General features: G+C 43.0%; 1 protein-coding gene across 2 annotated transcripts in view; it reads right to left on the bottom strand.

Moving 5' to 3' along the window:
* Sobp (sine oculis binding protein homolog) overlaps positions 1-16,819 on the bottom strand; it is a 162,961-nt gene that overhangs the window by 115,753 nt on the left and 30,389 nt on the right. For both annotated transcript variants that reach the window (XM_050120562.1, XM_050120563.1), the window contains exon 4: positions 264-415. In XM_050120562.1, the coding sequence (XP_049976519.1) occupies positions 264-415 (152 nt within the window). The remainder of the gene's footprint in view (positions 1-263; positions 416-16,819) is intronic.

Here is a 16,819-nt window from a genome sequence, read left to right as displayed (position 1 = left end):
TCTTACTAAGCCACTTCTGGTTAGGACAGTGGCTGGGATTTCAGTGTCTTCCTCGGATTCCACTCACCCTCTCAGAACTCAAACACCAAGCCACGAGAAACTGATAGACAAGTTGGGGTTTCTTATTACAAAAAGTTAAGCATGACAGGAAGAAACGGACAAAACAAAATCAAAACACGCAAAGGGGAGGGCCACAGTGTGTCCAGCTAGGGCTAGGAGGCGCATGCGCACGAGGTGGCCAGCGGCCTCACTAAGGTGCTTACCTTGTTTCTTTTGAAGTAGGCTCTCCGGCAGGCGGCAAAGCACTTCTCGCTGCAGAAGCTTTTCACCTCACTTCCCATACTCAGGGAATAGCGCTTGATTCCCACTTTCTGGCACCAGGCACACATTATTTGTACATTTGACACATCATCTTCTATAATAAAAGTATAAGAAAAACGTTCATATCAGAAGCAAACATCCGTTCGTATTTAGACACACCCTGACCCTGACAGAGCTTCCCGGGGTCGACTTGCAATTTCCGAACCTCACCATTTTCTGATAGAACAGGATGGCCAGTCTTATGGGGTGGAGCGGTAGGTACATTTGTTTGTTCCTCTCCTCAGGGGTATGTGGATGCTGATGTTTCCACAAGGCATTTTACTTAGAAACCAGAGCAACGACTACAAAGCTGCAAGAGTTCCAGGACTTCTTAGCCTCCTCTCAAAAGTGCCTAGTCAATAGCCACAGTGAAAAACAAAGGGGCACGTAAAATAAACAGCCCGTTTATTCAAAGGGCCTGCGGAAAGTCTTCAACATGGGCACTGGGTGGGGCGCTCTGTGCCATGGGAACCTGAGTGTGCCATGCAATGTCCTCGTGTGAACGTTGACAGTCAGGGGCCAGCAGCCCTTGGCATGTTCTCATCACAGGTAAGTGAACTGTGCTGTTGTTTCCTATTGCAAAATGATCCCCAAGTCAGCTGTCTCATCAAAAAGGGAGAAGTTGCGAATGGCCAGATCCTGGCAAAGGGCAGCGGGAAGACCTGGCTTCCTGGGCATTCTCCTACAGTGAGCCTTCAGGCACTGGGGGCCTCAGGGAAACACCAGCCTGATTTAGCATTTGATGTGGTTTCTGGGCCTTTGAAGAAGGGATGGTAATGAGGGTATGAGAGCATTCTTAGCAGGACTGGAGTGGGGGTGTCCTCTCAGCTCCTGGAAGACCCCTCAACCATGTCAACAGGTGCTCAGATGGGTTCTAGATGGTATGCCAATGTTTTTAATATTTAAAACACTATATTGCATGTCCTTTATGTGAGAAGGAAAAACTTAGCCAGCACAAGCTACCATGACTGTCACGTCCATTATTGTTTAAGACAGATGGGCGGTTAAAGCGAGCAAAGAGAATGGATTAAATTAAATATACTGGGTAAAGCACAGTGCAGACAGGGAGAAACTACAGTAAGGTGGAGTCGGTGACACTCAAATGCCTGAAACTTGGGAATATCGGTCTCTTTTAGGGAAATAAAAGATAATATTAGAAATAATTTAAAATATTTTCTGACTGCTTTTTAGGAGCTTTCACTATATTTTGAATAGAACATTTCATCCCTTCATTTGATTCTGTGTCTGTGTGTGTGTGCATGTCTGAGTGTCTGTGTGTGTGTGCATGTCTGAGTGTTTGTGTGTGTGTGCATGTCTGAGTGTCTGTGTGCATATCTGTGTGTTAGTTTGCATATGTATATATATGTGTGTGTCTGTGTGCATGTCTAAACATGTGTGTGTGTACGTATGCATGTCTGAATGTGTCTGGGTGTGCATGTATGAGTGTCTTGTGTATTTGTGTGTCTGACTATGTATGTGTCTGTATGTATAGTGTATAGTGTACGTGCATGTACGTGTATGTGTGTGTGTGTCTGTGGGCATGTGTATGTGTCTGTGGGCGTGTGTGTGTGTGTCTGTGGGCATGTGTGTGTGTCTGTGGGCATGTGTGTCTGTCTGTCTGTCTGTCTGTGGGCATGTGTATGTGTGTGTGTCTGTGGGTGCGTGTGTGTGGGCGTGTGTAGCTCTAGTCGCCACTCTTAGCAGCAATCCGTCTTTACAGATCTGTTTTGTTCTAAGCCAGACTCATGATTCAGACATGAATGGGAATCACAAACTACCCAACAAGCTCTAGTGCAGCGTGTCTGATTTCTGAGTAAAATCCCCCAAAGACTAATTGCTAAGCAAGGCCTGACCCATGAGTTGTTGACATATTCATGGTTCACAGAGTCTGTCATGCAATCATTCCATTTCCAGGGGAAAGATTTGGTTTGAGGCGCTGTGGCCATCGGCCTGCAAAATTAGAAACAAACTAATTTGTAATGCAGCGACACGGCTTCTTCTCCCCAAGTGTCCACTCAGACCCACGTGCAGCACGTTGTCTACCACAAAAGAATAAGCGTCGTCATTTTAATAATTCGTGCGATTTCTCAAATCACATTTCAGGATCTATGACTCGTTATCAACCGAGACAGCATAAAAGAGAATCTTTGATGTTAGCAAACACTGTTGATAACATAACAGCCTTCAAATAAAGTCAAAACTATAAATTCAAATGTAACATAATTACCGCATTGACAGATGTGTTCTGCTCAGAAGCTTTTATTTCTATGTCGCATGATTTCGATATGGATACCTGTCTACACACAGATACTTCCCGTGGCGTGAAAAGTCAGCAAGAGTTCTCTAGGTGACCGCATGTGAAGTGCGTCCTTGGATTAGTAGTAATCTTTTTAAAATGATCGCCCGTCACTACTACACTAACAATCCCTAATAATTCCTATTGTCCCCTTTGATACAACGCCTTAAAATCTTAGGCTCCTGAAAAAGAAGAAGACACCACACAGCTCTCATAAATGACCCAGGCAATGGTCTTGCTTCTGGTGAGATCTGTAAGGGAAAAAAATGTTATGAAGGCGATCATTTGTCCTCACAGTTCAAGGAGGACCCGATTTCCCAAGGAGCCATTCCAGAACATTCATCTCCCCTCAGCATGTCTGCCTTGACAAAGGAAGCGTGAGTTTTAAAGTCCTGACTTTGTTGGCTGCGATGGACTGACGCAGAGCAAGGCAGAGCGCTTAGCCCACCACAGGGCCTGGCCCTGAGGAGGACACATACATGTACAGGATCAAAGGGCATCTCAGGCCACTCGGTAGGCCCGCTTGTCATGTTCTAAAGAGTGGCAAGGACACCACTTTCTGACAACAGGACCTAACAAATAAAAGCATTAAAATTTACAACATACTAGGTTCATTGATATTCTTACTAGAAAGCTCCAATGTGGGAGGTAAGACAAAGGAATCGTGCAGTTTTGTTTTCGCGGTGAGAAGAGTTGTCGGATGGTAGCTGGCATCTCTCCTGTTAAATAAATCAGCGTTCCTGTCTGTTCTGCTTCCCACAGGCAAATACTCTGGGAAAGGCCCAGCAGACGTCTTCTGTTTTGTCATCCAACTTCTCAACAATAAACGACCCGAAGATGAGTCTGAGAAGTGGGTTATTCCAAAAGGTCACAGAAATATTTTCAGACACGACAGGTATTCCAGTCTTATAACAGCCAATTAATGCCACACTTCGGAAACTAAAAGAACTGTAAAGGTTCAGCGGTTCGTCAGTCAGAACAGCTCAGATTCTGTCACCAGACTCAGTGTCTTATAGAATGACTACCCCTAAAAAGTAAACCTTTCCTAAGAAACTGCAGCCAAAATGTGTTTCAATTAAATCTGTTTTTTTTTTTTAACCTTGAAGTCTGGTGTGCTTTCTATCGTCAATTTGACACAACCTAGAGTTGTGGGGAAGAGGAAACCTCATTTGAGGATTTACCTAGATCAGACTGGCCCTTGGGCATGTCTGCACAGAATTATCATGGCTATTAATTGATGTAGGATGATCTAGCCCACTGTGGGCAGTACCCGTGTGTGAGCCAGCAAGCAGCTACCACCCATAGTTTCTGGCTGTCTTGAGCTCCCAGGCTGACGTACCTCAGTGACTGACTGTGACCTGGAAGTATAAACCAAACAAACTCTCTCCCAATTTGCTGCTGGTCCGAGAATTTCAGCATAGCAACTGAAAGGAAACTAACTGTGGTAACGGCATGTGTGCTTACCTGGTGAGACAGAAGGTTTGGCAACTCAGCTTCTTCCTAAGTGGACTTATTTTCTATGCTTTATTTATTTTTTTAAGTCTCCAAACTAGATAAAAAATTTCATTTATCTCCTACATAGGCTAAAAGTGTGCACCATTAAAGGCTTGGGGTTGTATCATTCAAGACTCATATGACTGACAGGCTTATATTGCGGCTTATATTATGGCAATTAGCCTGTATTTTTTCATAATGAACAATGCAGCAACAAAGGCAAAATGCTTAGTGTTAAATAACATTCCCAAAGTGAAGAGTCTGTATACCATGATAAAAATTTCATGTGCCACATATAAATATTTATCAGGCAAGAATGCATGTTTCAATTAATCAGGAAAGTTGGTGCCACCTCTTTAGCATTTAATCAAGTAAAATGTTTGTGGCATTTTCTTTTTAATGTTCAAAGAGCTATAAGACATTTTTCTAGTGTGCATTCCAGAAAATGAAGTCCAGATTAATAACTCTAAGATGAAATAAAAGTTGTATTTGTTTATAACTGTACAGAGAAATATGAGCGTGCACATTTCTGAAATGCCTTGCTGAGTGGCTTGAGCAATTGCCTTATCTGGTGACTTTTAAAAATAAGGATGGCCATTGGTCAGTGATCTTCTTAGGCCACTTCAACTGAAGCAATGAAAATAAATACTGAATTACTTGATACGAGCCCAAGGAAAATCGAGGGAACCTCAGCAGGCCCCAAACAATGACGCTGTGACTTTAGTAGCAACTTTCATGAGAGTATAAAACTGAGGACAAATGAGAAGGAATTTGCTGGTTCTCCTGCCGCAATTCCTAGAATTCACACATCCAAACAACCATCTGAGGATCTCAAGTATGTATGAAACACCTTGCAAAGTTGCCTGAAGATGCTCCCGTGTGCTCTCCACACCATGAAGTGAGAGCCTGGGCAGCGCTCAGGTCAGTTTGCTTGCGGGAGCTGCTAATTTAAGAACAGGATGAAGGGGAGGCCAGCGAGATGGCATGGCTGGCAAAGGCACTTGCCGCCACGCCTGGCGACTTGAGTTTCATACCCAAGACACATGTGGAGGGAAGACAGAACAAAGTTCAAAAGTTGTCCTCTGAGCCCTCTCTACACACCTGTTACACACACACACACACACACACACACACACACCGCAGGCAACACTAGAGTTTAAATTTGATTTTCTTTTCAGTCTATCTGCAAAGAAAGAAATGTCATCTTGGAATGATTCAGTTCCAAAGATCTTAAGGCATTCCTAGTTAATAGTCTCTATAGCAGCAGAGCTCATCCCTCCTAACGCTGCAACCATAAAATTACATCTTTGCTATTTCGTAACTGTATTTTTCTTACTGTTATGAATCATAATGCCAATGTCTAACATGCGACCCCTGTGAAGGGGTCACGATCCACAGGTTAAGAACCACTGCTCTAGCTGGAGAGATGGCTCAGTGGTTAAGAGCATGGCCTGCTATGCCAGAGGTCCTGAGTTCAATTCCCAGCAACCACATGGTGGCTTACAACCATCTGTAATGAGGTCTGGTGCCCTCTTCTGGCCTGTAGGCATATACACAGAATATTCTATACATAATAAATAAATAAATTTTAAAAAAAAAAAAAAAGAACCACTGCTCTAGAGGCTCCTGCAGGAACTTCAGCACAATTCTCCGTGCTCTGGAAATGAGCCCATGGAAAGCTTGAACCACTGAACCAGGGAAACCATGGCTGCCCACCATCCAGTACTTCCTAGCTTCCTGGCACAGCGTATTTCACCCTCCTCTCCATCATTTACTCTTAATCGCAGCCACCCACCACCAGGCGGACACTCGCTCTTTCCCAGCTGTGGAGGTGGGAAGCGAGTTTAGAGGTGGCGCCATCTGCTCCAGCTTGCACAGCAAGCCCACACCTAAGCCTGTGCGCAGGCCTCCAGAGGCGGAGCTCTCAACCCCTGGACCTTAGCGACCAGGGCCTTTCCAAGCAGGTAAGGCAACACACCACCGACAGGCACATCCCCCGTGAAAAGGAACAAAAGCTACCTCTGATTTGGCTACCGACAAACACACAGCTGAGAGACATGCAGGTAGATTTAGCATGAAATCAGAAAGGTCAAGTGTCTTGGAGGAGACGGATGAAGTGTTAGTCAATCAATACATGCTGATTGATTTTTTTTAAAAAAAAAAAAAAAACAAGTTAAAGGCCCATGGTGCAAGCTTTGCTCTTTTATGACTGGGAGACACACTGCTACAAACATTCCAGCTGAACTTGTAGCAGCAAGTACTCCGTAGCCGCTGAGGAATAAGATGGCAGAAGGAATAGCGGGCAGGAAGCAGCTATTCTAACCACAAGGCGAACAACATTCTCACCAGCCTTCTCAGGGCAGGGGCATCACTGGTACATGAGTCCGTCTGGCTTTTCATGTGGGAAAGGGAGATCACCCACATACCTGATTTCGAAGGTGCCACTGTGAAATATCCTAGTTTCAAAAAACTCTCCCTCAATTGCCCACTAATATTAAATTCAACCACTGGAGGATCATTTATTTGTCTCTATTATATCTTACTCCCAAGTATAAAGTTTCTAAAAGCAAAGAGTTTCTCCATATTTGTAAATCATAATTCTATTTATATAAACATAAAGTTTATATTTTAGGCTCAGTGATTTATTGTGAAAAGTGTCCACGGGTGAGGGGGAATGGCGTGCTGGAGGTAGGGCTGGCTCCAGTGAGAAAGGCAAAGAAGCAGAAACGGGAGAAGCAAGGACACAAGAAGCCTCAGGTTATCGCTAAGCATATGGCTTGCTGTGTGTGCGCACACGTGTATGTGCATGTATACCTGCAGAAACCAAAGGACAGCTTTCGATGCCGTCCTCAAGAACACAGTCCATTTTCCTTGAAGCAGGGTCTCTTATTGGCCTGAGCTCACAATGGGCTAGACTGAGTAGATGGTAAGATCCAGGGATCTGCCTGCCTTTACCCACCGAGGGAGTTACAGGAACCCTACCACACCTTCTTAAAATGGATTCTAGGGGCTAAACTCAGGTCCTCAAGCAATTTACAGACTGAGCTATTTCCCCAGTTCTCTGGAATCTTTTTGAGCCCTAAAATTCAGCACAAAAGATATGGAAGTGCTGGGGGAGAATGGCATATAGCTAGGAAACATTAGAAATGAAAAGTAAGAGGGAGGTCTACTGTCGGCAACTTCAAGGTGTGACATCCTTCACACAAATAAGATAATAGCGTATACTGCCTTGCAAACGTAAGTGGCTATCGTATGAAACACAGCGTGGCAGGCATCATCATGTCTTATTAAAGAGACCGAGACAGAGACACTGGTGTAAATATCACACCTTCAATGTCCTGGTTTCTCTTCCTATGGTACAATGCTTCCACCTTTTACTAATATTGGCCATTGTATCTGGGAGCAGAAGGAAGTCTTTTGGGTAGTAATGCTCACAATCACACTGCTGCTATGCTGTACATAAAGGAAACACCCCAAGATTTACCGCAAATGAGAGACACACGAAATGATAAGTGTCCTCTGTGGGTCACCTGGAGAGGCACCTGTCTCTCCAGCTCTACCCCTCCTATGGGTGACATCTGTAGAACTATTGACTGTTTTTGAATACAAGGAACAATCCGGAAACAGGTTAGATCTCAGTATCTCAGATTAAGAGCAAAGCCAGTGATATTAATAAAGAAGCCTCACTTAGAGTTAATCTTTTTTAATGTTTGAATTAATAGTTGACAAGATGTTACCAAATATATCACCATACTGCCAGATATTCTGTAATTAATAGATGCAATTTCTTTGTAATTATTACATTAACAATCCACACATGGGTGGATCTTTCTAAGTGCCTGAGAAGTTGGCACTTTTAAAAAAGTATCAGAGTAGCAGCTAGGTGTCTACCACTTTGGTAACTGAGCTATCAAAACTTTTCCAAGAGAAGAGTCTAAATTACTAAAATTTTATGCACCTAGTTGCCATTTAAAAACTATATACAATTAAATGATAAAGGTCTTTTGGCTTGAATCCAAACATCCCTCTCAGGCTCACATTTTAAAGCCTGCTCCCCAGCTGGTGGTAAAATTTTGGGAGGGAAGTTTAGCTGGTAGAGGGGTCACTGGAGGCTAGCCCTGGGAGATGACACCTGCCCCTGGCTCCTAGCATGGTTTCTGCTTGCTGGTTCACCATGATGACAACAGCCTCTGCCATATGCTTCTTCCACACTGTCATCCTCACCATAGTGGACCTAAACCCCGAGCCAAATAAAAATGTTCCTCCTTTAAGTTGTTTCTGTCAGGTTTCATGGTCACAAGTTTAAAAAGTAACTAATAGAATGTCAACATATGAGTCTTTGAAGTACCTAAAATATCACAAATTTTCTTTTGAAAGTAGATCTGAATTAATTTCTAGACTATAAGTTCTCCACATTATTCTAAATTGAGTAGCGCTTAATTCCCAAATAAAATCTTTTCACTAGAGTCTTTGCCTAACAGACCATGCGTCTGAGGACTTGTTTTCGTGGTACCAGAGGGCATCATTCAATCTTCCAAAGAAAGGAAGCAACTAACAGTCCCACTGAACTATGACACTTATGAACATAACAATGATCAGAATAGCAAAAGAACCCTAAGGGTGCAGTAGTGGTGCACAAGCCTTGGCAGGAAGCAGCAACTCTCTAATTGTATTTAACATCCTCTCAACAAGAGAGCAACTATTTTATTACTGGAAACCTGGGCAGCTACCCAGGACTAGTAAAGTCAGAATTCTAGGAGGAGAACCTACAACCACTGCTTCACTAAACCATCACCATCCCTTCCGATACCCACAAGCAAGGAGAATCTACCAAGGAAATGTCTCTTTGAAACAGACAGAAGCCATTACAGAAAACCACAACAGAGCAAAATGCAGAGTTGTGGAGCCCCATCACAATGGATACATCTTGAAAACACTCCTCTACCTAGGGCTCAGGAAACAGTGCAGAAGAGGGGGCAGAAAGATGTTAAGAAGCAGAGGATCAAAGAGTTTGCTGTGAGATTGTGTCTTGTCAGAAGCTCTACTCAGCAAGTCTCATCAACATGACTGCCTAAATATAAGCTGAACGAGGACAACAGCGGACATGCCCAAGGGGACAACGGAAACACCATGAGGCCTCAATGCTACACAAAAATTACAGGCAACTAAGGAATGAGGAGCGTGGGAGAAAACATCTTCCCCAGGGAAGAGCACACCAATGGGTTATCCAATACCAGTGGTCTGCCCTGATAATATAGTCATACAAACAACATTATACAGACTGAGAAGGTTGTATTTGTGTATTTAGGAATATATACATGTATGCAACAACAATTTATGAAAGAAGAAGCTATGAATTTGGAAGTATAAGGAGGAAAATATGGAAGTATGTGTAGGGAGGAAAGAGGAAGGAGAAACGTAATTATATTATAATCTCAAAGACTAAAAGAATGAAAATCTAGCCTCTATATGTAGACTAAAACTAGGTTCTAATTATTATTTCAAAAAATAAATGCATATTAACCCTAATTACAAAAAAAGTTAAATTAATTTTTCAGTTTCCTAATGAAACTCTCCCTATTGTGTACCTATTATCCTATGTCATTATAGATGGAGAAACTAAGGATGCGTTTCCTGAAATAATCAGGGGTTTACATGAAGGGATTCACGCTAGGTAACTAACAGGTGATGGACATTGAGTTGAACATGATGTGGCGTTGCTTGAAAGAGAAAAGACAGGAAATGTGCGGCCCAAGATGCAGCATGCAGGATGCAGAATGCAATAAGAGAGGAACCAAGATCTTCAGGAGATGTGTGGGGAGCTCAGTGGGGGAGTTGCATCTTGAAGGGCTTAGAAGGAGAGCAAGCTCAAGGCAAGGAAAGACAGTGAGAACTGCAGGACCCAGGAAGTGGCGGGCAGGGTTTCCTAAAGACACCCAGCCGACCAAGGCAGTGTAAAGGAATAGGTCAAAGACAAAACTGGTGGAAATCGGGATGGATATGGTATCTCTTGATACCATATCAGTTCTCAATGGGAGAGAAGAGGCCTCACTAAACAGCAGGAGAGCATCACGTGTCTCGTTCATTGCATGTGCTTGGTACCTAACATGTAACCACCTATAGATCATGAAGGATAGATGGATGGATGGATGGATGGATGGATGGACAGACAAATGGACAGATGCAGAAGAAAGGCAATGAGGTTCTGATCTTATAGAATAACAGTGAAAACAGGTTGGAACTTCAGTAACAAGAACCCCAAATGTAGGCTCCCAGAAACAATTCTAATTACAGGCAGCTCATATTCCTATGTTACTAATCAAACAAAGGCATCCAGAGCTTTGGTTCTTGCTGGAGACCAACTCTGGAACCAAGTTCACACAGAAAGAAGTTGCTTTGCACGCACCATCCCTTCCTTGCTTATTTTTCCAGCACCTAACAGAGAAAGAAAATAAAGGGAGAGCCCACAAATTCCCAAAGCTGGGCACTGAACAGCCCTAACCTGGACTCTGAACTCCTTCAAGGCCAATGAGACACAAGTGGAAAATTCCCTGATGGGTCTTGGTCAAAATATAGAGGCATTAGAATTGCTATGCAAAGTTACATTCAGGTTGAGCACAAGGTATATATTAAATGCAAATGAATTTAACTTTTAGACTTCTATGTCACCCCTAGATCGTCTTATTATGCACATGCAAATATTCCAAAATCTGGGGGAGGATCCAAACACTTTGGCTCTACGCGTTTCTAAAAAGGGCTCCACAACCTCTAATTTCCTCTTGAATACCACACGGAACCTGGAATCGTCAGCGCTACACTCCTAAGCGCGTGTTTCTGCTTTCCTGGGGCCGACTGATTCACTAGGAAAGAGGCTACAACCCACAGGTCTCGGAGACATGCCTTCCTTTGCCTTGCAGTACTCACTGTAGACAGTCTGTCTTCCCTATATAATCACCCAAGAAACTCGAAAAGGAAGTGGGAAAGGTTGACTTCAGAATAAACAAAAACCAAAGCCCTATATGGAATATTTCCCAAAGCGTAGCCCACAGAACACTAATCTCATGGGGAACTTAACTGGCTGTTATTTTTAAAAAGACTTCCATGGTTAAACATGTGTGGAAAACATTGGGCTAGACAAAGCCAAACAATGGACTTTTTTTTTCCTTTTCTTTTTTCTTGTTTTTATAAAGGACATTTTGGTTCCACCAATACAAAACCGAGGATCTTTACGTGTGCTGTATTTCACAGATTTAACCATGTACATGCCTTTTCATTAAAACTCTCAAGATAGAACTTGTGAGGAAGCCCCTCCCTGAGGTACCTATGTTACCACCTATTTATGTTAGCACCTACATTAGCACCACACACTTCCCTGTGGGCCATTAATTACCAGGAAGGTTTCCCCTCTTTTGTGCAGAATTAGATTCTCAGTTCCAGGAACACCTTTTATCAGTGCTGGGTAGAAAGATAGTCATGGGGCAAAGGCTGGATATCTCTGATCACAAAGTCCCATGGTGTCTGCTACACCCAACAAATACAGAGCGGGCAACCCTTTCCCTGCAAATTCCTGGGGGAAATGGCAAAAGTCCACAAAAGCGCAAGCAATACGGCTCTTAGCAGACTGAATAAATCACACCCCTGGATGACTGCCACAGAAGCTAAGGAAAGCCTTGTCCCCACAGCTGCACCTCGGGTCTGATCTACTGTTGTCCCCACAGCTGCACCTCAGGTCTGATCTACTGACTGACTTAAGATGCCCTGGGACAAAGACACTATGACCATAGATTCGATCCCTATAGACTCCTCTCCTCATACTTGAGGCTCACTGAGTAGCCACTCCACAAATGCACAGTATTAGGAACAAGAGAATCAACTCAAAAAGTGTGGGATTGCGTCTTCCTTCTGTGCTAGAAAAGCTGTTCTAAGCATGTCCTTCCTCAAAGGACATTATTTAAAAAACAAAACAAAACTGGCAGCATATAAGGACCAAAAGGTTAACAAGCCTGTCTGTACAGGAGTTCAGAACAAGAACACTCTTAAACGAACCAAGGAGAGCTTGCTAGGACATCGCTAACAAAGAAAATGACCTTGCTCCGCTCATGACGACTGCCCCCTTTAGCGAGTCACGTCAGATGCTGTGCACAAACTCCTCCCCCAAACCAGCCTGCTTCATCACGCTTTCTACTTCAGTAGCCGGCCCACCATTCAGCCATAATCTCGTGACAGAAGTCTGTATCCTTTCTGCCTTTTAACCTCCCACCTTCTGAACAATCCCATGTTAATAATCGCATGTCCTAAATACCCTAAATAAACTGGGGGTGGCTCACACACTTAATCCCAGCCCTCGGGAGGCAGACACAGGCGGATCTTTGAGTTCGAGGCCAGCCTGATCTATGGGGTGAGTTCCAGGGCAGCCAGGGTTACACAAAGAAACCCTGTCACGAAAAACAAAAACAAGACAGAAAAAAAGAAAAGAAAAACAATGCCGACTGCCCTAAATACTTTGAAAATATATCTATCCATCCAGTCGTCTACTTATATGAAAGGCGCTACTCTAAGTGTCTTGCCACATGGAGTTTATTTATTTTCATCCAAGCAAAGCCACCAGCATCTCTTCCTTAAAGTGCAGGTCACCTCCTGTGTCACTACTGTCCAGTTCACTGCTCCCATGTAAAATAAAACTCTTCAGGGCTCTCGTGTGCGTCATCCATCCCCTGCCCCCCCCCCAAGATGAACATCCTTGACTTGATTTCTATGTCTCCCCCCACCAGGCCCTCATTGGTTTCATTGGTTCTATGTCTCTCTTTACCAGTCACTCATTGGTCTCTATGATTCCTGTGACCAGCCTCTCATTGGTCTCTATGGCACCTGTGACCAGCCTCTCATTGGTCTCCACGGTTCCCATGAACAGCCTCTCATTGGTCTCTATGGTTCCTGTGACCAGCCTCTTGGTCTGTCAGCTCTCTGGGTTCTGACTTCTTAACTTCCTTGAAGCTCTGAGCCATCATTACACGTGATCTTTCCTTACCTACTGAGTCCTTGACCAATGCAAATTTTTCTAGCTTTTATTAAACTTCATCGTAGCAAAGGCTTCCTGTCTTCACACGGGGAGGCATCCTACAACAGTCTGGGCTTTATAACCCTCAGACATAATTGGGATTTGATTTCATTTGCTATGTTTTAATACCTGTCTCCCCGACTAGATATGTAAGTTGGGTAAGACAGGAACCATGTCTGTTCTGTTCACTAGAATGAAATGAGCCTCATCCTTAAGAAGAAAAAGCAATATGTTTGCCGAACACACCTTGAGCGGGTGACACCGGGGGTGTCATGGAGGGATGAAGCCAAGGACACAGAGAACAAAGTTGCCTCACAGGGAAGCGGCAAGGAAAAGCTCCAGAACAGAATGGGATCGTTATTTCCACTCTTCTTTGCCAAGTCCACAAAGCAAGCCTTCTTAACTGTACAGGAACTTAGAGGAGTCAGCGCTGGGGATGCCCCTAGGATAACAAGACATTCCAGAAACCGCCGCCCCAGACAAGGAGAGGAGGGGAACTGGCGGTTCCTTTGATTTCCTGTCAGCATCTTAGCCTCTGGTGACCTGGGGCTGAATATCCTGAAACAACTTTCTCAACCACATCATAAACACAAAAGAACAGTCCCAAGGCTGCCTCTGAAATCACAGAGGAGCCACAATCTGGTGGCATTTCCCCTTCAGAAGGTAGTCCTGGGCCCTCCACTAACGTAACCAATAACCCTAAGGAGGTCATTTTGTCTATTATTTAAAGAGGGAGGGGAGCAGAGAAAAAATGTAGAGCTCAATAAAAATCAATTTAAAAAAAGGTACAGATAAAATCTATTCTTTTTTCCTTTCCTTTTTCTTAAAAAAAATATCCCTCACTAATTTCATTTCTGTTATTCTATCTCCTCACCATAGGGGGCCTAAGAAACTATTTGGATGACAAGATGGTTTTATAAATGAGCCTTTCTGAGTGCCACAACATTTGAACTACCAGCAGTACAGTGCTCTGTTTTTATTCCTTTATTGTATATTAAATTAAACATTGATAGGACAAAATAAATAGTCTTCAGATTATAACTTTTAAATCCTCTTCCATCAGCTTCTGGTCTTTCTCTGTGATCTTCCACACACATGGTATTTTCATCTTAAGTTTCCCAGAAAATAGAATCTCAGACAAATATAAACAAGTGTTTTAATGAACATGTGATTCCAGCAAAAATCAAGAGACTAGATGTGGGGAGGAGGAAGAACCTGCAGAAATTTATGCTATTGAACTGGCCACTGCCCAGAGAGATTGGCATGTAATCACATGGCTTCTTCTTCGAGTTTGTTAAATATATTTCGTAGCATTTCATCCAGGGCCAAAAGAAGGAAGATGCATCCCTCAGCTTTTATTCCCCGTTAATCTAGTGTGTTAAGCCTTTTTGGTGTTCGTCTGTGTGAGTGGCAGTCTAACAGTCCCCATGGACTACCCATGCTGCCATGCTAGAGAAACCCCAAAATAGGGGACCAGATACACACGCCGCATGTATATGTGTATATGACTAGGAGCTTCTTGACTACACACACACACACACACACACACACGTATCTTACTCTTTAGATTTCACCATGACCCATCTGCACATAACTAGATGGTAATGCCTCAATAATCAGGAATGATGAGAGCTGGGATTATGTAGCTTAGTTGGTAGAGCGCTTACCTACCATGGATAAAGCTTGATCCCCAGCACCACCTAAACCTCAGTGTGATGGTACACACCTGTAAATTCCAGCACTCGGGCAGAGGCAGGGCGAGCCAAAGTCAAAGGTCACCCCACTTATATATGGAATTAGAGGCCGGTCTGGGCTAGAGGCATTACATATCCCCACACCCCAAAATCTACTTGTTTTAGGGCAGCTATAAGCAAATCAGATACAAGTTAAATATAGAGCTGTATCAAGAGGAAACGGTAATCTTTGAGATGAAGATTTATTTTTAGAAGAAAGGAAGGACTGATATTTTCTAATCTATGAGTAAATGTTATACACACAATTTTGTGTCCAAGTTGAAGACCTGAAGAAGCCCAGGTCATGCACTGTTGATGAATTTGTTCCTTGTTTTCCATTATGATATGCTAATGTTACAATGAAAATTCTTCAAATAAAGAATTTTTACAATGAAACTGTAACAAATGAAAATACCTAACAAATACCACATTTGTTTTGAGTACCTATTTATGGACAATTATCAGGTAATAAGATTTATGTCTTTTCAGCATTAGCAAATACTCCAATCACCTTGCAAGAGTAGTGTGTTAATTTACACTCGCATTGGTTGCACACGCGAGTCCCAGTTGCTCATGTCCATATCATCACCGGGGCAGTACCAGTCATTTCATGCTAGTGTGTGCGTATGATTCTCATTGTAATTCCTAGGATGTATTCATTTTATGCGTATGAGTGTTTTGCTTTCATGTGTGCGTGTACACTACATGTACAGACTACACTCTAGCCACTCATCACTGGGGCAGTCAGTCATTCCCCTCTAGCGTGTGTGTATGATTCTCATTATAATTCCTAGGATGTAGTCATCTTATGCATGTGAGTGTTTTGCTTTCACGTGTGTCCATACACCACGTGTGTGACTAGTGACTGTAAAGATCAGAAGAGGGCATCGGAGCCCCTGGAGCTGGAGTTATGGATTGTTGCGAGCCATCATATGGGCACTGAGAATTGTACCTGCGTCCTCTGCAAGAACAAGGGGGCTCTTAACCACCAAGCCCCATCTCATTGTAATTTTAAGTTTTATATCTTGAATGACTAGTGAGATTAAACAATTTTATAACATTTATAAATTCCAAAATATTTCTTTGGTTGTTTGCTCATAGTTTTTGCTTGCTATTCTATTGGGTAGTTTTATATTTTATATGTCTTCTCTACATTTTAAAAAGTGGGTCCATCGTTGGGACACAAATTAAAACACCATCTCCTATCCAATGATTACTTTTCCATTCTTTTTAAAGATTTATTTAACTTGTTTATGCATATGAATGCTCTATTTGCATGTATGCCTACATGGCAAAAGAGGGCATCAGATCCCAATATAGATGGATATTATATCATATGGGTGCTGGGAGTTGAACTCAAAACCTCTGGAGGGGCAACCAGTACTCTTAACCACTGCGTCATCTCTCCGGCCCCATTTTTCATCCTTTTAAAGATAACTTAAAAAATCCAGATATGATAGTGCACGCCTTTAATCTCAGTATGTGATGGAGACAGAGGCAGGTGAGCTCGATGAGCTTAAGGCCAGTCTGGCCCAGCAGGCCACCCAGGGTTGCACAGTAAGACCTTCTTTTAGAAAGGTATTTCACAGTTGGGGCTAGAGAGTTAGTTCAGCAGTTAAGAGCAATGGCTGCTCTTCCGCAGGACCCAGGTTCAGTTCCCAGCTCTCAAATGGTAACTCACAACTGTGTGTAACTCCAGTTCCAGGGAATCTGGCACCTTCACACACAAGGCATGCATGTAGGCAAAATATCGATGCATATTAAAAATGATCTTTAAATAAATATATATATTCTTACATATTTTATTTTCAATATAAAATTTTTTAATGTATTAAGGGGCTGGAGAGGTGGCTCAGCAGTTCAGAGCACTGGCTGCTT

The sequence above is a fragment of the Alexandromys fortis genome, unplaced genomic scaffold (genome assembly GCF_014885135.2).
Source record: "Alexandromys fortis isolate MF-2015 unplaced genomic scaffold, M_Fortis_MF-2015_v1.1 scaffold_175, whole genome shotgun sequence".
Lineage (NCBI taxonomy): Eukaryota > Metazoa > Chordata > Mammalia > Rodentia > Cricetidae > Alexandromys > Alexandromys fortis.
The sequence above is the reverse complement of the archived record's forward strand: the minus strand, read 5'-3'. Positions and strand labels throughout refer to the sequence as shown.